Source organism: Lissotriton helveticus, chromosome 5_1, assembly GCF_964261635.1.
Source record: "Lissotriton helveticus chromosome 5_1, aLisHel1.1, whole genome shotgun sequence".
NCBI lineage: Eukaryota > Metazoa > Chordata > Amphibia > Caudata > Salamandridae > Lissotriton > Lissotriton helveticus.
The window spans coordinates 1,830,244,695-1,830,271,523 of NC_136065.1; the positions used below are offsets into that span (position 1 = coordinate 1,830,244,695).

General features: G+C 44.4%; 1 protein-coding gene across 1 annotated transcript in view; it reads left to right on the forward strand.

The window, feature by feature from the left end:
* The window catches only part of LOC144755870 (peptide YY-A-like), a 101,064-nt gene that overhangs the window by 55,769 nt on the left and 18,466 nt on the right, over positions 1–26,829 (forward strand). The window contains exon 2 of the mRNA XM_078645235.1: positions 3,724–3,911. Within this exon, the coding sequence (XP_078501361.1) occupies positions 3,724–3,911 (188 nt within the window). The remainder of the gene's footprint in view (positions 1–3,723; positions 3,912–26,829) is intronic.

The window sequence follows — 26,829 nt, forward strand, 5'->3', positions numbered from 1 at the left end:
TGTTTACTACAGAGGGCACACACACTTTACACTGGACAGCAGTGCTGAAGTGCCCAGAGTCCTAAAACCACCAGCATCAGGTCAGAAAAAAGTTCAGGGATGCCCCTGCAAAAAGGGCCAATTCCAACATTACCCTTCTAGGTGTACGTTCACTTTACAAATACACATCATGTAAAGTTATGTTATGCCAAACTCTTTCTCAATTTTCTTCCCACCTTGTCCTTTCTTTTCCCATTGAAATACCCTTTCACAGCCTCTAGCTCTTTTTCTCTCACACCCTGACTGTTTCTCCTCCATGCAAATTCCCATCCAGTTGCCATTTTCAGACAGAACCACCTCTGTCTGTACCAGCCCATACATTCCCCCTGCTTTTTCTTGCCTCTTTGGATCTTCCCATCCTTTCTCCCTATCCTCACCCAGCAATAACCATCCACGTTTTCCTTCCCTCCCTGTGCTCCTTCCCACGCCCCTCAGTCTTCCCCATCTTCATCCTTTTGATCCCAGGTTAATGGAATTATTTGGTATAAATGTCCTTTCTTCAGGCTGCACTCATTCCACTGCAGCAATTTTTCTACCTTAAGGAATCGAGTTTTCACATGTTTGAAAACTGATTATATTTAAATTTAGAATATTCACAAAGGAACTCTGGTAGCAATATTTAAATGTAAACAAAACAGGTACAGTTAGTTAAAGATAAGATATCAAGATAGGTTAAGATAAGAATTATTCTGCTTTTAGGTTAATGTCCTCTGAAATAAGATGAAAGAAAGGCAGGTTGTATTAATATGCACAGATCTGCATTTTAAATGGTATGATTATGTTTGGTGTGGGCAGGAGAAAAAGGAAAAGTAACATCTTTGTTTCTTTTTTCCATACCGTAATACAGCTTTATTTCGCCAATTGCCATAAAAGCAAATACAGTAACTTAAAACTGTAAAATCATGAAGTAATGAAACACTTAAAAACATAACATATTAAATATAAAATAGTTATAATATCCAGTTCGGACTACAGCATATAGAGGGAACATCACAGCAATTTTGAGATACAAAATTAGATTTCATCCAACAACTCCTATATTGGTTATCAACTATTACACAGCCTATATAATATTATAAATGACAGAAAAATGCAATTTGGACACATAAAAGTCTTAGGAGCTAAAAACTAGGCAACCACGGGTCAGTCTTTTTCTGTCTGTGCCTCCTCATGTATACAAGAAACCGGTAGACAGAAAAGACAATTAATTGAGTTGTGTCTGCCCTGAATACCCTAGTTGCAATTTTGTAGTCTCTAATGCCCAAATTGTGGCATAACAGCAGGACCCATTTCCTCCTTTGTACATGGTACTGAAGGCAAAAGTACAGAGCATGATCTACAGTTTCCTTAACCTCTGGGGAAAATGGACAGCTTAAGTCAGGTTCAGCATCAGCGAGGGTGCGCTGTCACTTCGCAGTAAATGGTCGAAGTAGTAGAGTCACAATTCTGAACTTTTTGTAAAGTGTCTTAGCAACCGTTGGCTCAACTGTGTTCAAATACATTTACAAAAGATCAGTGTCTTTAAATTCCAAAAAGGTAGAGGTTAGAGTGCCTGCCCCCCTTAGACTGGTGCAATCTACCGTCTACGTTTCTCCAAAACCGCTCCTTGAGCATAGACTGGAAAGTGGCACTAGACATTTCTGGGTGAGCCCACATTTCGCCGCACCCAATCTCCTCGAGTAAATTCTTAATATACCACAAGTATGGAAACCTGGAGGCCCCGGGAAGTTTTGACATCTCTTCCAAGCCCCACCGATAAGGTAACAGATCTGTTGAGAACCAGATCCTCCTCCAGTACATCAAGGGTCTAACCTTTACTTTGTGGGTAAATGAATGAATGCCAAGATATAAACATAGTTGCACTAATGGAGTGCTAGGTGGAAGATTGGTGAGGATTTTCAGTCAGCTCCATTTTATTGACATTAACATTCCCCCAGAGCTCACCACCATATAGAGAACCCTTCAAGACCTGCAATGCAGCCTGTAGTGCAGTTTTAAACTGCCATTTCAACCTTGCAAAATAAACCTTTTGCCAGGCCTATACCTTCCTTTCTAATTCATACGTCACCTCTAGGGTAGGTCCAAAACCGCCCATAGGGCAGGGTGTAGTCTATTTAAAAAGTAGGACATGTGTTTTTACGTTTTATATGTCATGGTAGTGAAAAACTCCTGACTTCATTTTTCACTATTGTAAATACTATCTGTTCTATTGGATAAGATTGGGCGCGGGGGACGATGGACGACTACGTGAAAAAAAATCCCATAAAAACACTTACCTTGCGCTTGCAGACTTGCTGCTCTTCTGTTGTACTGCACAGGCTTCGTGCAGTGCATCAGAAGAGTACCAAGTTGGCGATGCGGTGAGTGCAAGGTAAGTGGATTTCTTTTTGTTTTTCATGTAGTCGTCTGTCATCGTCCCTGCGCCAAACACCCCCGCCACACCACTACGAGCCTGCACTGCATTGGGCTACCTTATTACATTTATTTAGTGCTAACTTTTGATTGGGAATAGATAGAGATGGGATGGTTGGACTCAAATGAATTGTAATTTTAAATCTTCTATAATGGTAAAGTCGGATTTTAAGTAAAAATTCTCAAAATGTCACTTTTAGAAAAGCTGGCACTTTCATGTTCTAACAATGTGATGCCTGCTGCCAGTGTCCTTAGTCACAGGACTGCGAATGGCTCTACTGTGGGGCTTTGTGTATTCCTCCCCGTCAGTTAGACAAGGAGGGGCTATGTATTGGCAGGATGGGCCATCCTGGCATCATGGATGGGGGTCGAGGTGTTCCCTACCCCACTTAGACTTCAAAGGGATGTGAACAAATTGAAGCAGTTTTATGTCCCTTCTGCTGATTGTATAATCCAAAAATAATTGTGTTTAACTAGTGCATTTGTTTAAAGGTTTTGCTAATTGGTTGTGGAAATAATTAGCATAACATGCATTTTTGTGAAAGAAAATCAGAAGTTTGGTGTAGCAGGTGTCATGTACTTGTTTTCCAGTCCTGCTAGAAATATGGTTACAGACCGAGGTGCCATCTTTGCACCTGTGGTTTCTCATTGTTTGTAGGTGGACACCATTTATGCCACTGTTTCTAAGAGGTAATTACTCTCAACATCTGCACACAATCAAACTCAGATATGAACATATTACATCTTTTCTGCGCTATCTAAAGTATGTTCATGTCCTTTGTGGATATTTTAAAATGTTATTTGTTCAAATGTATGTGTTAAATGAAGAATATCCATCGGCTGTATAGCAGCTGTTTGAAAAAGTGACCAGTGTCAACCTGGGGAAAGGCATTTTTGCAGGGTCCTGATGGAGCTGACAAGAGGGAGCAGAGGTCCTTGTCCCTGAAGCAAGCAAACATGGTTGTGTCTCACCCCCGATACATCCAACATTTTGTCAGCAATCAGAAGCCACACCATGATTAGTCAAAGTCAATCCATAAAGTACAATTGGGGACACCTTTGAGGTTTTCCATCTTAAAACAACAGAGTAGAGTTCTGCTGGTGGAGCATTGAAACTAGTCACTTGGTGATCCCTAGTCTTAGGGATCCATGAATATGTCACAAGAAGAAAACTGTAAGGGGGCGTGTAAACCATACGCTGTGGGACAGCAGCGAATCGAAGCTCTGGAACTTCACCACCCCAGTCATCCTGTTGTTTCTTCTCTCTTGTAGATGGCAGCCCTTCAGACACGCTGGCTATCCCTCTTCACTCTCTCCTGCTGCTTGGCGCTGTTTTTGAGTCACTGTGTTCACGGCGCCCCAAGTGAGCCTGAGCACCCGGGCGATGACGCTTCTCCGGAGGAGCTGGCCAAGTACTACTCGGACCTGTGGCAATACATCACCTTCGTCTCCCGTCCCAGGTGAGTTTCTGGATTTCAAAGTAGAACAGAAGATGCTCTGGCATGAAGCTGGAAATTGAAGGTAAGTCACAAGACATGGAGTCCTGTAGAGGGGGCATTAATAATGGCAGGAAGGAAGTATCCCCAGCAAGTAATAATGATGGAGCAAGTCACGTCAGATGTTAAAATCCAAAGCTCCACTTGGATATTCCCCAAACCTCCAACCAGTCAAACATCACTCAACGCTCATTGCTTTCCCTGAAAAATACCACTGTTCTATAGTTCAAATTCAATGCATGATTAATGAAAATCTTTACATACGAGTTTGCTAAAGCGTTACAAACTGTGTTACAAAATCATTATTATAAAACATTCTACCATATTCGGTGGTATACGATAACAAGAATGCAATAATCGTTATTGTCCATTTGATTAACAAATTCCACTCAAGTCATAAAGTGCCGGTGGTAATGCCGAATGTCCATGAAAATGTCTATACAGACAATAATATAGACATGAATTTTACAAATTAACATTCAATACAACATTTTTCAGGTTCAGGGCCCCAATAATGGCCTGCCTACATGTTGGGACTTTCAGAGTGTAAAACTCTGGCTGTAGAAGCCACCTGTGTGCTTCAAATAGCACAGGGCTCAGGCATATTACATAAGCTACTGTTTCAGCGACCTTCCGGCATACCTGCACAGAATGTCAGGTGGTTGCCTTTGCCATCCTGGGTAGGGTAATAATCCAACGTTGGTAAAGCCCTCATGACAAAGGCCTTAAAATAGCTTATAGTCTACTGTGAGTATTTGAATTACAAATTCACCTTCCTTCCTGGTGACTTATAAAATGCATGCAGCATCGACGCGTGAGACTGCTGAGCCAGTGTTTCCTTGTTGAGAAGTCTACTGACAAACCAGGTGTTAGTACTGACAACTTTTTAATATTCACTTTGCCTGATTCCCATAGACCATGTTTCTTGGATGTGTAGGTCATCCAGACAAATCCCCATGTACCGGGCATGGGGAGCCTTGCCCCACCTTTCTTTAGCTCATTCCATAATACTCCATCCATTAAGTTGGAGCTTGCCACTCTGAACTTGCGGCACAACTTAACTGATGCAGATTTCTTGGCCATACATTGCTTCTGGAGATCCAACTCTAGACGCACCTGAGCTGACGAAGCAGATTTCGATAATTGGAAAATACATTCATAGATTCTTATTATCAAGGCTTCTACCAGCTGTGCGTCAGATTCCAGCGTGATCTGCCCTCTGTAAAATAGTCGGGAGTAATTGTGCCTGCATAACCTGCAGCCTTGGGTCTATACTTATGTCCCAAAGCTATGCAGCTAAGCTCAAAAAAGCCACCTGAAGGGCACTGGCCTTGTTTTTGATGACATCTGTTTGTTTTCAGAAAGACCCTTTAGAGTCTAACCAGACCTCCAGATATCTATAGTCTGTGACTTCCTCAATATTAGTGCCACCCATCTGCCATGAAACCTTCGACATTCTGGATTTTCCTCGAAAGGACATTAATCACCAACTTTTATATGTAGTCAGGTATCTGAATACAGAAGTTCTATTGCTCCTGGAATATCCCTGGTTCGAAATTTTTCTCAGAGGAGCTTCCTTAAGACGCGTTCAAATGCTGCCTTAAAATCTATACAGCATGCATACAGCATTGAGTGCATTTGTGTGGTATGATCTACAGTGGCGGCTCGCCGAGTCGGCGATGCAACGAGTGCAAGGTAAGTAGTTTTATTTATTTATTTACTTACTTTACTTCTTGCCGTCGTATGTTGGACTCCACTACCCCCCACCCTGCCCCGCCCCGCCCCACCCAACTGCCCCGCTCCGCCCCACCCAACTGCCCCGCTGCATTACCCTGTAGAGTCACCACTGATGATCTATTAACATAGAGATGGTCATCAGATTTGAAAGGCAGCCCTGCTTGTATGAAACCCAGTCTAATTAATGGGAATAAATTGTCTTTTAGTAGCCCGCGCCTGCACGTCTTTTAGCAGCAGTCATGCAAAGTATTTGGCCTCAATGTCAATTAAGGCATTCAGGTGGAAGTTATCGGGCTTTGTAAGGCCCCCTCCTTTGTGTATTAGATGGATTAAGGAGCCCACCCTGCTTCCGTAAGAACGTCCGTCTGTAGTATGGAACTATACAGTAATGAGAGCCTATCCTTCCACATATTAGGGCCCCTTTTAAACAGAGCATGTGCTAGCTCATTCGGACCTGGTGCAGTCAGACCATGAGCTATTGACTATTCGTTTAATATCAGCAGGAGTGTAGCCAGCCAGGCAGGATGTTGATTGAGGGTTACCAAACACATCCTTCCTTATGATGATAGAGACAGGCTGTTTCTAACACTGGAAGGCCTGCTACAAGTTGTACTGTTTACGTTACCACCCCGGGTGGCAGGGTGCAACACAGCAGGCCTGACCCCCAGACTGTGACCAGAAACAGCCATGTGAGGGATGCTATTAGGATAGCCGACTGGAGTGTGAGCAGATGTTTGTGAGGTCAGAAAAAACAGGCTGTGAGACAACTCACCCACGCCTGCTCGTTGATGTTTAGCTCTGCTTGGCCCAAACTCCTTTCCATTACCAGTCTGCCTGAAATTCGTTGCATCCTTACTTTTGCTGGCGTGAAAGAGTCCAGCCCAAAAATCATCGCGAACTGCTTTTCTATACTCCCAGCGGTCCTTTTTCACTTTACTCCCTTGGCGGATCACTTCTGCTTTTAGAACCTTACACAAGGGTTTTGCTCGGAACTGTTGTTCTTGGAGCACTTCAGTTCATATGGGTGCTACTGTGTGGTCCAAGCCTTGAAGGCGTAACCATGGCTGAACTACTTTCTAGGGAATTTCATTGTACTATACTTTATTAAATCTTGCCAACTTTATGGTATCTTTATGAACTATATTTTCACAAATAAAGCTAGGCGGCTATCAACAATACCTTCAGCAATTTCTTCAACCCATCTAACCTTATGTAATTTACTGTAAAATCATCTGACATGGATAGTTTTTGATGCAGTTAGAACTTGTGTATGTGCTACCAAAGAAATGCACATGACCTTGGGTAGAAGGTCGCTCTCTGGACGCTGATTGATACTGAACTGCTGAATCTGATTAAATAAAGGTGACATTTGCTAGGGTATAGTCCTGGTATGAGACATGGTCGTTCTTTATTTGCGTCCATGCTGGCGCATCGTCACCAGAGAACAGACCGTCTAGAACCATAAGGCCTACTGAAGTGAGAAATCAACTCATTTTTTTCCTAAGAGATCAGGGCACTTCTTTAGCAGGGACACCTGCTTTGGAATGGCCACCTGAAGGCCCGTCTCATATACGTCAATCTCTTCTTCTTGAATGCAAAATAGATTGAGGTTGTAGTCATCGGTTAGCAACAAGTCTGCATTAGTATGAGCCACTTTCAGCCAATAACAACTTTGAATAACTTTTCAACTTCCAATCTTTTTTCTTTAGTACGTGGGTTTTAGTAAACATTCAAAAGGATCAGGGCTGAATTCCTTTCCCCCCTTCCAACCTTCCAGAAGTACTGTAAGGAAACCATCCTTTGCAAGGGTGAGGGAGGAGGCCTGTACCATTAGACTACAGCTGATATAGATCAAGAGGCCCCCCATACAGCGATCTAACTGCACAACTTTTGTAGTCGGGCAAGTATATTCGATATACCCTATAAGCGGCACTGAAGTTTCTATCTAAGTTTCCTGAAATATAATGATATGGAATTGTTCCAAATATGTAATAAATTCATCATCATCAATTATACTGCTCAAAACCCCCAGTTTCCATGAACAGATCTTCAAATCCTTTAATTCTTGTGGCTAAGGGGCTGATGACATGATCCAATCACCATAAGAATTTGTAGATAATGCAGCTGCAAACTAGTACCAGTCAGAACGTTGTTGTCTTGATTTCATGGCCCTAATTCCAGACGCTGCTTTTTGAAAACTGGGGATGTTGTCATCTTGTGTCGGAAGAAGTGTTGTTGATGCAGACGGCCCCACAGCACTTTTCAGGCTGGAGTCCCTTTTTGAACTTCCCTGCCAAGAGAACGTATGTGCTGCCAATTATGGAAGATATGCATTCCCGACGTACCAGCTGATATGTATGCCCCACTTCCTAAAGATAGCTTTGTACTGGTAGGCCAGCTTGGCATGATTGTGAGTAAAAAACATTGCCACAGTGGGCTCGGTTTGATCGTGAACTATCCTCTGCCTCAGGGCAATGCTGTGGTTGGGACTTGTTTTGGTCAGCTGAGTGTTTTGAGAAGATACCTCTCTCTCTTTCAGCAAGGAAACTGGTAGTTCAAGCCTTAATAACATCTGGGCTTGACTATGATAATGCATTATATGTGGGCCTGCTTGATTTCATGATTGGAAATTGCAGGTGGTCCAAAACGCAGCAGCCCGGACTCTTCTCAGTCTGCCTTTTGGCACACACGCCTCTCTTTTTCTAAGGTAATTGCACTGGCTTCCTATAAGGAAGAAGATCTTCTTTAAGACCTTGCTGCTGGTACATAGGGCTCTCCATAGGTCTGGGGCTGTCTATCTTGGAGCAAGGATAGACTTTCATGTTCCACTCAGACGTTTGCTCTCTGCCAATCTTTTTCTGACCAAAACTCTAAGGATGCAGCGGTCCATGATAGGAGGCAGGTTCTTTTAATTTTTAGTACCCTGAGCATGGAACAGACTCCCTCAGGATCTATGGAGCATCCCAGTCACCTCCCAGTTCCAGAAGAAACTGAAAACTTGGCTTTTTAATCCAGATCAATAGGTAGATCCCTTAGTTGTTGGTCACCTTGGATGCATAGCGCCAGGACACTCCTTGGAGTAACAGAGCGCTTTATAAACCAATATTACATTGCAGTTTGTTGCAGACCGCAGGGTGAAATAAACTCTATGGCTGCTATATCTTCAGATTTGATGTCTGCTAACTCAGGAATATCAGCCAGCAGCCTGACAATGTTGAAATGAAATGAAATGAAAAAGAGATTTCTAAAGCGCAAACCAGTTACCCGAAGGTGTCAAGGTGCTAGCCCCTCAGAACAGACGGATATCGTAACACATGGCTAGAGGTTAAACAACCATGTCTTCAGCTTCTTCCTGAAGCCATCAGGTGTGTTGCGTCCTTCAATATTTGGGGGAGAGAATTCCTGAGTCTAGTTGTTCCAACCAGATAGCTTCTACCTCCCCAAGACTTTTCTTAAACCTAGGAATAATCATATTGTGAGATTGAGCTGAGCGTAGCTGACATGCAGGGACATACAGGCGAAAATGTTGCTTGAAAAAGAGTGGCCCTACAACATGTGTTGCCTTAAATGCTATGATGCACAAGGCTTTAAACTCAATGCGTCGCTTCACTGGTAGCCAGTGCAATTCCTTTAAGGCAGAGGCAGCTGATTTATGCTTCGGGATATTTAACAAAAGCCGGGCAGCAGAATTTTGTACGATCTCAAGTTTCGGCAGGCATTTAGACCTGAGATTAATGAACAGGCCATTACAATGTTGGTGCAGTTTAGCGCATCCAGATTGCCCCTTATTTTGTATTCAGGGTACCATTGTATATTAGTTGTTGAAAAGGATATGCCTGATCATGGTCTGGCTCATGGGGGCTACTTGCATTTACTTCTTTATAAGGCAGAGAACCTTCAAGGAGTTGAGAGATAGGGTTAGAGACTTGTTTTCCTAACCTAGCCTGCAATTACTTTATCAGGCCCTTGCTTGAAATCCAAACTTTGGGCACCAACTGACAAATAAGTTAAATTGTTACTCTTTTTGGATGGTATACTCAGTGGTGTCACAGATGGTATCAAAAATACCACTGTCCATTGTACAACCTCACTCCCTGAACAAATAGTTATATTTGTTTGAAAGGTGAACAAGTGGCATTGCTTTTCTCTTGTTTATGTTCATCTTTTAGGCAAGCGTACAAGAATCATAATACATGCTTTTTTCCCTTTGTGGTCTCAAGAGGCTGTCAGGTTGATAGTTGGCAGGGTTGTAGAAAGCTTCTGTGCCGGCTGTAGCACAAACTTTATACAGGACTTCTCACGGCCTTAATTTAGGGAATGCCAGGGGGTCACTGTTGCGACCCCTGACACTGCTTTTGCGACCCCTGGCCTCAGGGGCGGCATAGGCTATACTAAGAGCAGAAGGTAAAAAGTGTTGTGATGTTCACTGTTAATGTTCTGTTCTGCAGCTTATACTGTGACCTGAGCCATTAAACTCTTAGCTCTCTAAAGGAGCAGGAGTGGACTGTATACTCTACAGAATAAAATTGAAAAATGAAATACTATAAGATACACATTTTTTTTAACAATATGTTGTACATTTGCATTATTTTCACCATCTGGAAATTAATGTATTTGAATGAAAATCTCCTCTCTGTGCTTTGAATGTGTGAGAACTGTGTTATTATTCCCCTTCCTCAGAGGATTCAGTGTCAAAGATCATATGTTGACACTACCTGTGATGTCATTGGGTCAAAGGGTGGTTATGTGATGTCACTACTGCTCCCCCTGTCGTTTTGGTGAATTGACGCTCATCGGCTCCTCTGATTTTCCATTTGACAGCCATGGAGAACAACCCCATCGCAGTAAGCACTGTATAAATACCATGACCATACCATACTTAGGGCCCGATTCACAGATTGAACTTGAGACTCAATCCTAAACTGACTACTATTTTGGTATTCACAGAATGAATTTACTACTTTTGGTATTCACAGAAGTTAGGATTTTGTCTTAAGTTTGTCTGACAGGCTTAAGACAAAATCCTAACTTCTGTGAATACCAAAAGTAGTAAGTGCATTCTGTGAATACCAAAATAGTAGTAAGTTTAGGATTGAGTCTTAAGTTCATTCTGTGAATCGGGCCCCATGTATTTCGTCTAGTGTTGCCTCACCTCTCCCTTTCTAATTTAGCGATAGGGATGTTTTTATGACAACATTTTGCTAGTGTAAATAGCCGTGAACGTTTCCATTACTTTTATCAAGCAGTGTGCTACTAAAGTACTTTGGTAATGTCGTTTAGTGCAGACCTGTGCTAGGAATTGTTGTCCTTGACCCCAAAACCTGTAGAAGTGGCAAAATTGGCCTTCAAGCAGATGCGCCACATAAAAAGGAAAATAGTGCCTCAAACAGGCCTTAGAGAGCACATTTCCCTCTCTTCGCGCATGGCAATGTTTATTTTTCAATTCAGTGCTTCACGCTCAGCTGCTCGCGCTTTGTTTAGGCTTAATTAAGGTTGTTTCACGCTTGACTGCTCGCGCATGAGAGTATTTGAAAGTTGCAGCGCAGGAGGAATTGTAAAAGCGTGAGGTTGACAGAGAATAATTAAAGCCTTGCGCGTAAGCCACTACGATGGTATGTGAGTAGATAACGATCATGAAAAGTTTAAATAAGATCGCAAAGCACGCTGAAAGTGCAGAAGTAAAATAATAATATTACTCACAAGTTGTTTGAAAATATTAACAGGAGGTCTTGTTCTTCTTTGATGTAATGATAAAGCTGCTAGGCAGTTAAGTGAGAGTTGGCAAGGTTATCATCAGAGTTAATTTTTCTTCTCACGAAAATTTGTGTTGAGATCTGTTCCTGAGTGGGTTCCAAGTCGACTACGCCAGTGAAGTATTCCCATAAATAAATCCAGGATACAGGAACATGAATTAAGAAATTTAATCCAGGAATAAAGATCCTATCCACATCTAATGCCCGCAGACATCAACCGATCACATTAGAACATTCCTATGTTAACATAAGATGACATATCTAGTGACATCTTAAGATTCTATTAAAGCTGCAGTAATAGATAAAGCTGCAGTGATAATTATCACACACAAGAAACCCTTATTGGGAAAACCAAGCACACTGATCCCAAATGGACTTTCTACCACTGCGTCTTCCTGAAAATACGGCAGCTGGGTCCAAAGAGTGGCTGGGGTCCCCCCTCTGAGAAGGGCCACTCCGATAGGGTGACCAGATGTCCCGCATTTGCCCAGATAGTCCTGGTTTTTCAAGGTCTGACCCGGTGTCCCAAACAAAGAGATGTCCCGGTTTTTGAGAGAGAGTCGGGTGAGTCCGCACATGAATCACAGTGTGGTGCAGGTTCACGTTTCCTCTGACCCTCCCCTACAACCAGGAACAGAAGTTGAGCTATTTAAAGAGCTCTCCCGCTTCACACCAGTAAAGAAGTTCATTTGCCTCTCAGGCAGCAGAGCAGGATCTAATGAGGGGTGAATAGGTGTCCCATCACCCCAAGGATCATTAGCAGACTTCTCCCGGGTCTCATCCAAGAGGGAAGGTGTATAGGTGTATGATATACATATATATATCTATACTAATATAATAAAGAGAGAGCCCAAACCTTTGAGGCGGGTAATCTCAGGAACCACAGCACCAATCACAACACCCATATATATGATTCAACAAAATGCCCAAAGCATTTAAGAGGCACACAACAGTCCCCTGCCATCCGGGCTTCCAGCTCAGCATGCCTTTCCGCTTCACAAATCATTAAAAAGCCGACGCGTTTCAGGGAACCACCCCCTTCCTCATGGGCTCCTGTGAAAGACACTCGATAATGCACCATTAACATTTCTGACCGTTTATTTAAACAAGCCCCCCTAATGGGCGTGTGCTAAGTGCAGCGACGAACAGAGTCTGCTGGGACTTGTGGTCCAATATGATGGATCAGCTGTTTCTTGGCTTTAAATATAGTCCAATGATGAACAGTGAAGAAGGACATGAAGTCCAAACCCTCATTATAAAATAAAAAACTGCGGGGCATATTAGCAACGGACATATCGTTGCTTTTCTGGCGATCATAATTTCGCGATATTTACAGTGCGCCGCTACCATTAACGCATGGTAGCAGCAGTTTTCCTATCGCCTCCCCTTGCAGCGCTAATTAGATGCAAAGTAGGTGTTCCTTAGGAAAACAGCATTGCAATACTCTCTGACACGGCTTCACCAAGTTAACAAGCCGGCTGCGGACCTGCGAAGTGATGCCTGAACTCGCTCTAAGCCCCCATTATCGCCTGACTTTAACGCCTGCTAAAAAGCATACTTAGCATTATGTCCTATGGGAGGTGGATTGTGAAGTTAAATCCACACTTCAGTGCGAGCTCTGCCATTATCTCTGATCATTTATCTCCGGATTTCTCGCGTTGAAGGGGTTTTTGGCCGCTATCGCTGGATTTTATATCGCCAATGCGCAAAGCGTTGTTAATACAGCGCTATCATGGCGACAAAATCCAGCGATAGCCAGCGATAAAAATAAACGCGCTAAGCACGTTTAGCGATAATTATCGGTGCGTGTTTTTGATATGCCCCCTAGTCTTAATTCTTTTGTTGATACTTATAAACTGGGATCTGAAAACACTTCTCTACTTGTTACTCTCATTTATCCCTTGCTTAGTGCAGTTTATAACCTTTTGTCGGAGTTCATAAAGCCCAGATCCCAATAGGACTCATAATTTAACTACAGTGTCCATAATGCCTAGCGTATCCATTTTCAAAACACATGATTGCACCGTTCTACTTTACAATGATCTTAATATTATGCACCAGTCAATACAATTTACATAGATGCCCACCATTGTATGCCTCGAAGGAATAATTCCATGTCAAGCTGCCGGCACTTATATTCAATTCAATTCAATAAAGTCTTTATTTCGATTATTCATCATAAAAGACAAGTTCATCCACTAATAAAACAAGTATTCCCACACTTAAAATACATCATATAAATAAAAAATATTATACAAAATTACCACTCCAATCATCATCCATACTAATATAATAAAGAGAGAGCCCAAACCTTTGAGGCGGGTAATCTCAGGAACCACAGCACCAATCACAACACCCAATACAGGGTTGGAAAGGGCAGTTGCAGCAGAAGCACATAGGCTATGCAGACGCCCACCATATACATTTAAAAGGTTAAAGAACCGTGCCAGCAAAGTAGTCCCTTGTGGGCGTGTCTGCGTTGTGCTATGGGCGTGTGCTGGGGGCGTGAAAAAACGCTGGGGGCGTGTGGTACGTTCCGCCCTTCATGCCATGTCTCATATCGTGTGCTAATCCCACCCTGCTCCCTTTAAATACCCCTGCACCCCATAATCATAACCCACCCTTACTCCTTAAAATACCCCAACACCCTTAAATACTATCCCATCTTAACCCTATAAATATACCCTGTACCCCAAAACCCAAACCTATCCCTAAACCCTAAAAATACCCCTGTACCCCAAAACCCAAACTTAGCCCTGAACCCTATAAATACCCCTGCACCTCAAAACCCAAACCTGCCCCTGAACCCTAAAAATACCCCTGTACCCCAAAACCCAAACCTAGCCCTGAACCCTAAAAATACCACTGTACCCCAAACCCCAAACCTATTCCTGAACCCTAAAATACCCCTGTACCCCAAAACCCAAACCTAGCCCTGAACCCTTAAAATACCCCTGTACCCCAAAACCCAAACTTACCCCTGAACCTTAAAAATACCCCTGTACCCCAAAACCCAAACCTAGCCCTGAACCCTAAAAATAATCCTGTACCCCAAAACCCAAACCTACCCCTGAACCCTAAAATACCCCTGTACCCCAAAACCCAAACCTAGCCCTGAACCCTACAAATACCCCTGTACCCCAAAACCCAAACCTAGCCCTGAACCCTTAAAATACTCCTGTACCCCAAAACCCAAACCTACCCCTGAGCCCTAAAAATACCCCAATACCCCAAAACCCAAACATAGCCCTGAACCCTAAAAATACCCCTGTACCCCAAAACCCATACATATCCCTAAACCCTAAAACTACCACTGTACCCCATAACCCAAAACTATATCTGAACCCTTAAAATACCCAAACACCCCAAAACATATACCTCAGTACCCCAAAACATATACCCCTAAACCCATACTTACCTTATCCAAACATTAAAAAAAACATGCTTTTACCATTCATGCATTTACAACGAATTTCGTTGTAAATGTATGCGTGGAAAAAGCATTTAAAATGTAATGCCATGCTTTATAATGGCATGGTACTTTCGTAATGAAAGTATGCGGAGTGATGGTATGCGGAAAGAAAGTTACGGAATAATGGGTGTTTATCCTCCCCCGGTAAGTAAATTGGTGGCACGGCGGCCCACATCTCCAGCAACATACTCATATTTTTTCACCACCCATTTGAAAAATGCACAGGTCTCTCTCATTGATGGCCAGCACCGACATACACTTTTAGACACACCTCCCGCCACAAGTTCTAGAATTGCGAACTTTAGAGCTGGGGAGCTACGTTTGAATCTTGGCATCAGCTCAACATCCTGTGATTCCAGGCAAATCGCTTTGTCTCTCTGTGCTTACCACAAATGAATGTGTTCTTCTGTAATATAAATTGTGCTCATGCCATGTTGTCGAGTTCGCGCTATATAATATTGCAAGGAAAAATAAAGTAGGGAAACTCGAGTTCACACACTACTGAGCGCGATCTCTTAAGTGCATCAGCAGTGCATTGTGAATCGGAGCGTTTCACAGGCCTGTCACAGATAAGAAATGCTATCAAAACGAAATCCTACAAAACAATATACTCCTGGCTGGCAGCAATTCATACCCGGACAACGTCGGGACGGGCTGCTAGTAGATTATTAAATAGATAAATGTGCATAATAAAACGGCATCTTAAAAAGAGATTTGGATAAATAAAACTTTGTGCAGACTTAGTTTCAACAACACGTGCTAAAGAGGAAACAGGTTGTCTGCCTTACAGTGACAGGGCAATACAGATCATAGCTCAGACTCCTAGAAAGTGGAGCCCATCTTGACTCTATGTACTCCTTTACCCACCTTTTTGGTGCGAATGGCCCATGCCCAGCTTAGAAACTTTGTCACGCCAATCACGACGAGGGCGGTGGTGTCTGATTTTAAGATTCTGCTCGCAACCATCGCCGACCTTGTATTCATGGACATGCATACTGGTTTAAGCCATTTTAACCTAGGCAGGTGGTAAGCAGGACAAGCAAATAGAAAGTGATCTATGTTCTCAATGTGGTCCTGACAGAATATACACTTGTCACATCTAGCAGGGTTCCATTTATATGTAAAGCATCTTAATGGCAGCGTGCCTATTCTGAACTGGTGGTAGAGCTTCCGATCTTGAGGCTTAGTGATAATTCCCTCGGCAGTGACTGCCTTATGTGGGAAGAGTATCTCTTGGTTTTGACCATTTCCCAATATGCTGCTCTAAAGGTCTTTTTAGGTAGAAATTCCATGACCTCAGGATGGGCCCATAAATTACTCATCCCCATTTCAGATAGTGATGACCTCTTGTTATTCAGCCATGGGATCTTATGTGATCGGTTCAAACTCCTCACTTCCAGTAATGCCTTGGCATACAGGGAGAGTTCCGGTGTGGTCCAGAGACGCCCCCAGAATACCTAGGGTCTATAGCGCGCTACATCTTCAACGGTGGGACAACCCAAGTCAAGAAAAAGCGGTAAAAGGGGCAAAGATTACGGAAGGCCGACTATCGATCTTACAAACTTAGTTTGGGCTGAAGTAAGTGGGGATAAATTGCCAATACCCCATAATTCCGCTCCATATAATATAGCTCGGCTAATTTTGGTTGTGTAGATTTTTAGTATGGGGGCAATGGGCTTGGTTTGGGAAAGCCTGTGTTCCTTAATCAGGGCGCAGGCTAGCTGCGCATGTTTTAATGCCAGCAACTCGACTTGGGGCTTCCAGCTTAGTTTACTACTAAATATCACACCCAAGTAGGTAAATACGTCGGTCTGCTCCAACAGAGCCCCATCCATGTAGACACTTATATTCATTAGTTATCGCTGGGACACTTCTCTCTGCGAGGCTGCCCACCTTCATTCGCTTTTCCTTCTCAAAGTGCAGGGGTATACAAGCCAGCACAACTTGGAATTATTCCTTTGAGGCATACAATGGCAATGAGAGCAATGTATATATATATATATATATATATATATATATATAGATAGATAGATAGATATATACATATACATATATATATATATATATATATATATATATATATATATATATATATATATATATATATATATAGATATATATAGATATATATATATTACTAGCAGCCCACCCCAGCGTTGCCTGGGGCAGAGAGGGACTGGGGGCAGCATTTGATGCTAGCATAACCCGCTCCCGCCCCGACCCCCTCCCGACTCCTCCTGCCCGTCCCTCTGTGCATACCCGCTCCCGCCCCCCTCCCGCCCCGACTCCCTCCCGCCCTGACTCCCTCCCGCCCTGACTCCAATACCTTACCTGAGCTGCCGCTCCTCACTTTACAGCCGCTCCTCTTCGCCATGACGCACCTGAGCCGCCGCTTCTCACCGCCGCTCAATGTCCGCCGCTCCTCTCGTCATCACGCACGTCGCGGCCAGCGCAGCGTCGCGGCCGGTGCTACTTTCAGGGCACTACTTTTTAAAAAAAGTTATATTTTTAAATGTACGTTTATTTTTTATTTTTTATAGCCTATGTCCATCTGCACACCCTGACAATTTCTACAATGTATCGGGTGTGTGGATTGGCGCTGTGGTTCCCGAGTTTACCTGGCTCAAAGGTGTGCGTTCTCTCTTTATAATAGTAGTATAGGTATATATATATACATATATATATATATATATATATATTCAATACAAAAAGAATGAGGTCGCTGCACACTTCTTGGAATTTCACGCAGTTGTTTTATTCAAAACGTGTCACACCACTCCTACGCGTTTCGAACCGAAGTTCCTGTTCACGGTAGTAACTTCGGTTCGAAACGCGTAGGAGTGTTGTGACACGTTTTGAATAAAACAACTGCGTGAAATTCCAAGAAGTGTGCAGCGACCTCATTCTTTTTGTATTGAATTAATCTGAGACACTGTCCTGGTCTCATCGCTGGCACCCACTGGACTGTGCTCCCGCTGCGACAGGACAACTTGTTTCCTCATATATATATATATATATATATATATAGATATATATATATATATATATATATATATATATATATCTATATATATATATATATATATATATATATGTATATATATATATATATATATATATATATATATATATATATATATATATGTATATATATATATATATATATATATATATATATATATATATATATATATATATATATATATATATATATATATATATATATATATATATATATATATATATATATATACTGTAGGTAGTCCTTTTGTTACCACAGTCCAGTCCAGGCCAAAACACAGTCATATTTCTATTTCTATGGCTGTCTTCCTGTTTTTTATTCTGTAAATCTGGTCACCCTACACTCAGAGGAAAGAATATGAGATAAAACCCAAATATAGAACAGTGCTTGTTACGACCTGTCATCAAAGAACTGCATGCAAACCGCATAAAACATAGCTGCCAAGGTTTCAGATTGCTATGTGTGACATTTTCATAATTTCTGTGTAATTATGAGTGACATTTCCACATATATGAGTGATGCTTTTTTGCGAGTGAAATAAAGTAATGAAGATGAGGGAAACACATAATATCAAAAATTATGGAAATGTCACACATAGCAATCTGAAATCTTGACAGCTATGCGGTCTGTGTCCAGATGCCTTACCGTTCTGGTCTCGTCCGTTTTCTGAGGCTTTGAGTGCATGTCACTCTCCATATAAACAAGCTCTGGGGTTAGGATATAAATGACGAACACCCAGGGCTAGCTTAGTGAAGAATATAAACATCGCCCTGTGGTCAGAGAAAACTCTGAAACTGACTGCACAATAGATAGCAGGCCCCACGGGAGCTCGCGAAAAAAGGCTGCAGAGCTGACTTTGCAATATAAGCCCGACCGACTTCTCAGACCGCCAGCCCTAAATAGACCTGCGCAGATGAGATAGCCTTGTACACAGTGTTCCTACGAACATGAATTAATTTGACTTCATTTACAGCAGGAAAGTCTCAAAAGAAAGTATAACAGGTTGGTGGGAGACTGGCCATTTTATCTCCTAGGCTTGTCACACACTCGCATAAATAGCCCACACACGAAACTGTAGAAGGCAAAATGCAGTGAATATGTTTCTCGTAATAGGTGTACGTATGTGACCGTGAGTGTGTGTGTGTTTGTTGGGCGTGTTTCATGCTTTCGGTGCGTCTGATAATGTGATTGTGGAGTGGTGTGGCTCTCTGGTTAGAGGCAGCAGACCTGGAAGCAGAAAACGGCCCAGGCCCAGGGTTCAATTCCCGACGCGGCAGGGTCGTGGACCAGGGTCAGCGGACTTGATAATTCTCGCTTCGGTGCCTACTCTAACCAGGGATCACACTCGGCAACTCTGGGCATTAGCTTGCCTCATCTCAACAACGGCCCCCCACATTCGCCGGGGATGCCTGGTTTCACCTTGGAGATACCCAGTAGGGACTATCTCACAGGGATAGCCAGGATGGGTTCCCCAGCGGTCTACAGTGCCACGACGCCTCCGGGCAGCAGTGCGCTTTACAAGACAAATACATACATACATACATACATTGTGTGAGTTTGTTCGTTTTAACAGCGTGTGAGTAAAACTGTGTGTTTGGCAGCTTTCGTGTGTGTTTTTGGAGGTGTGTATAGTTGTTATGAACGAGTGTGTAGGAGAGCGAAAGAGCAAAATGATAATGGCAAACCTGTATTTGTGTGATTTCCTCAGTGATAGTCTGTTAAAATTGTCCTGCCAGCAGCTGCAGTGGGACGCTGCGAGCGCCATAATTAAGTTTGGTTTGGGGGCGCGTAAATTCAACCTCCTGCCTCCCACACTAGCACGCCACGCAGGATTTGACGTCCCCCGTGCGCCCACGTGTAACACAGCCTGACTGGGCCCGGTGACATCAGGCTGACAACGATCTGGCCCACTAGATATTCTGAGCCGGAAAGAAGAGCAATCTCTGACAATAAACAATCTCCGCTTGAGCGGCTGATTTCACCATGTGTGGCAGAGCAGGCGCTAGCAAATTGTGCCTGGATGTTGTGGGCCACTCTAGACATCCACGGCAGACATGCAGCCTAAGCAGAACAGGTAGGTACATTTATTTAGAATCATTTCTAGGTTCATCGCATACCAGAGCATATTTCAATAGCCCCGGCCCTGTCAAATAAGTGCCCGTGCTAAGCACCGGAAAGCACCGGCACAAATTAAGCACTGGCTAATAGTGGGATGCTGGAGATGGGTCTAAAGTTGTCAGGGGAGGCAGGATCCAGCAACTTTTTTTTAGGATGGAGAGGACTTGGCCGGCTTTCAGTGAGTCGGGTACAGATCCTGTAGAAGGGAGGCATTTATTATTGCAATCCAGCTAGGTATGATAGACTGGGCGACGGCAGCTAGGCAATTAGCGGGGAGTGGGTCATTGAAGTGGTTATTCGGGTTTAAGGTGGAAAGGATTTCTGAGACAGCGTGTTTGTTATAGCTTTTGAAGTCAGCCCAGTGTGCTTGGTTCTTGGAAGAAGACTGTGGAGGCGGCGCGGAAGGGGGAGGCAGATCTGGAGGGGGTTGAGAGTGAATGGCGGATCTGAGTTCGATTCCTAAGGCTGTGATTTTGTCAGAGAAAAAGGAGAACTCCTCAGAGGATATTAGTGATTTGGGGGTTTCTTTTGATGTTTTGGCCAGCTTGTTTGATTGGTGTTTGACCAGTTCAAATAGCTTGCGGGGTCTGTTCTTGGCGTTCCCCAGTTCCGATCTGAAGAATAATTTTTTTGAATTGAGAATGTTTTTGTTGTAGGTATTTCTGGCCTGGTGGAGAAGTTTTAGATGTGCGGCGGAGGGGTGCTGTCTCCAGATTCTTTCTGACTGCCGAAGGGATCTCCTCTCGCTGTTAAGGGACCCATTGAACCTGGTTTTTTTTTCTTTGGTTTGGATTCTTTTTAGTTTTAGCGGAGCAAGGTGATCAAGAATGTTAGTTATAGTTACCGAGTAATGATCATTAAGGTCACAGACCGATGTGATGTGGGGACGGGTGGGGACGGGGGCAAGTCAGACTTGTAACAAGCTATCAGTTCGCTGGATCCAAGTTCTTGGTGTCTCTAACCTGGCGTTAGGGAATCACCTGTTGCAGTGCTCTGGTCGTCCGGGTTTCGGGTAGTAGGAAGTTGGTAGCGTGGTGGTCGGACCAGTCACAAGGGTCTATAGCAATACGTTTGACTATTGGTTCCTTAGCAATGATCCATTTTGAGTGTGTGGGGAGTGAGCAGACTAGGGTTAGGGCCTGTGTGGCTAGGAAATCTTTGATAGCATTGACATGTGGATCCGTGTGGTCGTTCCAGTGCAGGTTAAAGTCACCAAGGAAGATGCCATTGGAGTTGGCGGAGACTTTGGCTGTGATAAGTTTCATTAGGTGGTCAGTAAGGGCGTCATTAGTGCCTGGGTGGTGGTAAAGGGTGTGCAGATTGAACAGTTGAGCGGAGTTGTTGCGTATAGAGAGTGCTAGGTATTCACAGGACTCTGTGGAGTCAGTCAGGAGTTCGGTGACATGGAGATAAGATCGATAAATGCAGGCAATGTCTCCTCCTTTTTTGCTGGATTGCCTATCCAATCTTGCAATTTTGTAATTGGGAGGTACTAGGAGGTACAGGCATGGAGATGAAGATTCGTTGAGCCACGATTCGGTCAGGATTGCTAAATCCAGGTTTTGGCTCAGTATGTGATCTGCAATATCGGCGGCATGTTTCACTGCAGAGCGGCAGTTGATTAGGAGGCCAGATAATGGGGGTTCGGGGAGAGCGCCGTGAGATGGGGCGGACAGGGGGACAGGCACGAGTTTGCTATCAATCACACTTCGGCGAGTAGCTGACCTGTTGGGGTTGATTGCGACTGGGCATATGGCCTGTTTGACCACCACGACTGGTGGGTTAGTGACTGGTGGGGCCAGGTTATATAAGGGAATTTCCTCAACAGTAAGGTCTGGCGGACTCGGGGTGGCAAGGTTAGAGTTGTAGGAAAGGAGGAGGGCTAGAGTATCCTCCTTGGAGATGTGGCATGGTTGCATGCGAGGGCGAAGGTGTCTTGAAGACAGCGCTAGGGGGTGAGTAATGGGCTCTGTGGTAGGAAGGAGCTGTGGGGTTCCACGTGAGCTTGAGCTTGGAGAAGGCAAGTTCAGTGCAGTGAAGGAGGTTCATTAGATCTAGAATGGAGTTATGAATGCTCTGCGTTACTTTGGCTGCTCTGAGGTGAAGGGCTTCAATATCCAGATAGGTGGGAGGTGCTTGAGGGCCGGGTAGCAGCGGTTTAGTAGCGGTTCTATTGACAAGCTTTGGGGGCAGGGTAGAGGGGCTGGGTGGACATGTGCCGTAGGCCAATCGTGGAGTTTCAGTCTCAGTGACGGGGGAGGAGCTAGTGGGGAGGAGACCAAGGGACTGGGAGCGATACTGTAGGTCGGTCTAGGTAGACTTGTGTTGTGGGCCAAAGGAAGAGTTTCAGTTTGGGAGTGAGGGGCTGTCGAGGGGGAGACTAAAGGTCTGGGAGCGGTTTTAATTGTGGGCCTAGATGGGGTGATAAAAGGGTTAAGTTGATTCGAGTTGCCGTAGGACAGAGGGTGAGTATCAGACTCAAAAGCAAGGGAAGGAGCTTGCAGGGAGGAGACCGAGGGTCTGGGAACAGTACTAGTAATGAGCCCAGGAAGGGCTGTAGAAGGGTTAGGTTGAGTTGAGTTGAAGTAGGCCAAAGGGTGAGTTTCAGACTCAGAGATAGAGAGAGAAGGTGACAGGGAGGGGAACGAGGGTCTGGGGACACTTCTGCTGGTAGGCCCATGTCGATATGTGTTGCAGGCTAAACTAAGGGTTTCAGGCTCAAGGCCAGAAGGGGGGTCTGGCGGGGAGGAGGCTAAAAGTCGGGGAGCAGTTCTGGTTCTAGACCAGAGGTCTTCAAACTTTTGGATGCCGAGACCCCCATGTCAACATTTTCAAGCGTAAGGACCCCCTCCTGACAAAAATTTCTAAACCTCTAGGCAGGGCTGCTGGAATTATGAGGAAGGTGAAGGCCAAATTATGCGACAGGCTTATTTATTTATTTATTTATTTATTACGCTTATAGAGCACGACAGCTACCCAGTGGGTTTCCCGGTGCTGAAAAGACAGTGAGCAAATGACTCGAGAAGTTCCTACGTACTAGAGATTATTGATAAAACAGCCAGGTCTTGATAGCTCTGCGAAAACGGGAATAACTGCTCTCTGTACGGATGTTGCAGAGGAGAGAATTCCAAAGTTTTGGACCTAAAACAGAAAAAGACCTACCTCCCATTCTGGCAAGTCTATACTTGGGCACGTTAGAAAAGCCTTGAGATGAAGATCGGAGGCAGCGTGCAGGAGTATAGGTGTGGACCAGGGATTGAAGGTACCGGGGAGCAGTCCCCCACTTTATTTTATGCATGTAACTCAAAGTTTTGAATTTAACCCGGCTCTCCACTCTCAGCCTGTGTAGATCACGGAGGTGCCCCGTGATGTGGTCATTTCTGCGGCTTTTGCATAACAGTCTCGCAGCGGCATTTTGAACAAGTTGGAGGCGTCTAGTGACTGCCTTAGTAGCCCCTAGGTAAAGGACATTGCCGTAATCCAACCGAGAGGTTATCAGGGCATTGACGAGGGACTTTTGGATGTCAGGCAGCAGCATCCAGATTATTTTTTTTAACCAGTGCAAAATGGTAAAACAGGTGGCTGCCACATTATTTACTTGATACTGCATAGTTAGGCCATTGTCGATGGTGACCCCCAGGTTACGCACGTGTTCAGATGGAAGAGGGAGGACACCCATCTCTAAAGGCCAATGCTTAGAACTCCAAAGGTCATGTTTTAGACCGAGAACTAGGACTTCAGTTTTTTCTCCATTCAATTTAAGCAGGTTTTGATTCATCCAGTTAGATATTTTCTTTAGGCCTGACTGGAGGAGGGAGGTGGAGGCTTGATCCGAATGAGATAGGGAAAAGACAATCTGAGAGTCATGTGGGCTAGGGGCGTGACATATAGATTCAATAGAAGGGGACTAAGAATCGAGCCCTGGGGAACATCATAAGGGGACGCATGGATATTAGAAGTGGCAGTATTGGAAAACATTTGGAAGGTCCGGTGAGCAAGAAAAGATGTCAGCCAACCCAGGGCCAGGCCTCCGATGCCCACAGCAGCAAGGGATTTTATGAGTATGGTGTGAGAAATAGAGTAAAAAGCTGCGCTGAGATCGAGTAGAATCAGCGCAGCTGTATCTCCTCTATCCAAAAGATGCCGGAGGTTTTCTGTAACACCCAGCAGAGTTGTTTCAGTGGAAAACCCCGGGCGGAAACCAGATTGAGAAAAGTGAAGTAAATCATTGGCCGCGACGAATTGGGCAAGATGGAAATGAATATGCCTCTCCAAACATTTGGAGAAGGCCGGCAGCAGAGAAATGGGACGGAAATTTGAAAGAACTTTAGGATCAGCAGTGGCCTTTTTCAAAAGGGGAGTCACCATGGCATGTTTCCAGCTTGCCGGGACAGAAGCACTTCTTATTGAGAGATTAAGGGCTTTACAGATTGTAGAAAGCTGCGGAGTGTCCAGGAATTTGAGTATTGAGATGGGAAGTGGGTCTGCTGGTGAGCCCGATTTCACTTTACCTAGAATCTCCGCAAGTACTTCTGGGTTGATGTCTAGCCAGGAAATTAAAGGATCGTAAGTAAGAAGTAAATGGTTGGCAGTACAGTGATGTATGCTTTCCGGGCTAATAGCTTGCGGCAGCAGGGGATTATTGCAATTCTGTTTCGCTATGTCCTGGTAGATATTTTCTATTTTCCTTGTGAAGAACTGCGCTAGTTCTTCACATTGGTTGTTATTCAGGGGGAGAGGTTTGGCTATGGTCTGAGAGCCTGCTAAGTCTTTCACTAGGCCAAAGAGTCTTTTGGATTTGTTGGTTGCTTCAGCAATAGTACTTGCAACATAGCTGGCCCTCGTCAGGGTGCAAGACTTGTGGTAGAGCTTTAATTCTTTCCTGTAAGCAGCACAAGCTTCGGGGGAATAATTCTTTCTCCAGGTGCGTTCCAACCTTTTGCATTTGGATTTCTCTGATTTTAGCGATTCGTTGAACCAGAGTGCTGCAGATTTGTGCGCATTCAATTTTTTGTAGGACAGGGGAAGACAAGTATCAATGGCCTCAGTGAGCCAAGTATTAATCTTAGTGGATGCAACTTCCACATCGTCTATGTCAATAAAATCTGAGGGAAGATGGGTATCTAGGACATGCTTAACACCTTAGGAGCTCGTAAACAAACCTCCCCAGTGCTGCGCTGTCCATTATCCAGTGCTGAACTGGACGTCCAGCGGTCGCACGCAGCACTGGGGAGGTAGTGCCCGTGACGACCGTTGGCCGACGGCAGCACCTAAAGGGTTAAGGGAGTCAACGTCTAGTTTTTTCCATTCTCTTTTGCAAATATTTGATGTCAGGCTTGCAGGGATCAGGGCAACAGGGTAGATAAGGTTCAATTTGGATAGCAAATGATCTGACCAAAGAAGGGGCAGTGCAGGAAAGCAGTGAATGTAGGAAAGGTTAGAAAATATGGGGTCCAGAAGGTGGCCGCCTCTATGCGTGGGACCACTGTTGTGTAGTATGATGTTCATAGCCGCGAGATCGGCAATAGGGTTTTTGCCTGCAGTGTTATGAGAATCGTCGAAATGTATATTGAGGTCACCCAGAATCAGAAAGTTACTGGAATTCACAAGTAACGAGGCTATAATGTCCGAGAATTGGGTTGCCCATGCGTTAGCAGGACCGGGAGGTCGGTAGACTAAAAGACCAGTGAGGGTGAAGTTCGGGTGAAGAGCTAGTTTAAAAAGGGCAGCCTCACAGTTTTTCAAAGTTATGGGTTCAAGCATGCACTGCAAATTACATTTGAAAATTATAGCGATGCCCCCCCCAATTTTGTTAGGTCTGTCAACCCTGACAATGGCATAATTGGAAGGCAGGGCTTCGGCAATGTCCGGACCCGAGCTATCATGGAGCCACGTCTCAGTAATAAACAATGCGTCGGGTAGTTCATCATTTAGGAGGTCATAAATATCCCTTTTGTGCTTCAGTAATGACCGACAGTTTAAACTGAGAAACTTGAAAAAGGGAGAAGACTTACTACTAAGAGCATAGCGACAACATGACTGGGGAGTGTCCAGAGAAAGAGTGCAGTTAGTACAAAGACTGGGGCCCTTAAGATCCATATGTAGAAAGCTGCAGTCATGATTCTCCTGGGGTCTCAAAGCATGAAGTTGAGATGAGGAGTAGGTGAGACACATCACTGAATTTTGACCAGGGGACGTGGCCCCTGGGCCCGGACGGGAGCGGACGGGCGCAGACAGGCTTGCCTTTGGCGCGCCGCCAGCGCGTCCGCTGCGCGGCCGGTGGCGATGGCCATTTCATGCAGATGAGGGCGGGAGGGGCCAAGCTACTGGACCGCAAACCAGAAACTACCCACAAGATGGCGGCTAACACTCGATGTACCCCGTGGCAGCGCCTAATCGGCTTCGAGGGGCCAAATGCAGTGTTGAGGTAAGTAGGCTCGTACAGGAGTCACAACAAAGTATTACAGTTTTAAAAACACAAGTTTTAAGATCAAAAGATTAAAAATGCGGCCACTAGCTTTCCCGGCTTCCGCCTCAGGAAAGAGCAGGCTGTTAATTCAGTGCGTAAGGGTCCTGTCGCAGCTTATGTGCAGATGAGGGCGAGAGGGGCCAAGCTACTGGACCGCAACCCGGAAACTACCCCCAAGATGGCGGCTAACACTCGATGTACCCCGCGGCAGAGCCTAATCGGCTGCGAGGGGCCAAATGCAGTGTTGAGGTAAGTAGGCTCGTGCAGGAGTCACAACAAAGTATTACAGTTTTAAAAACACAAGTTTTAAG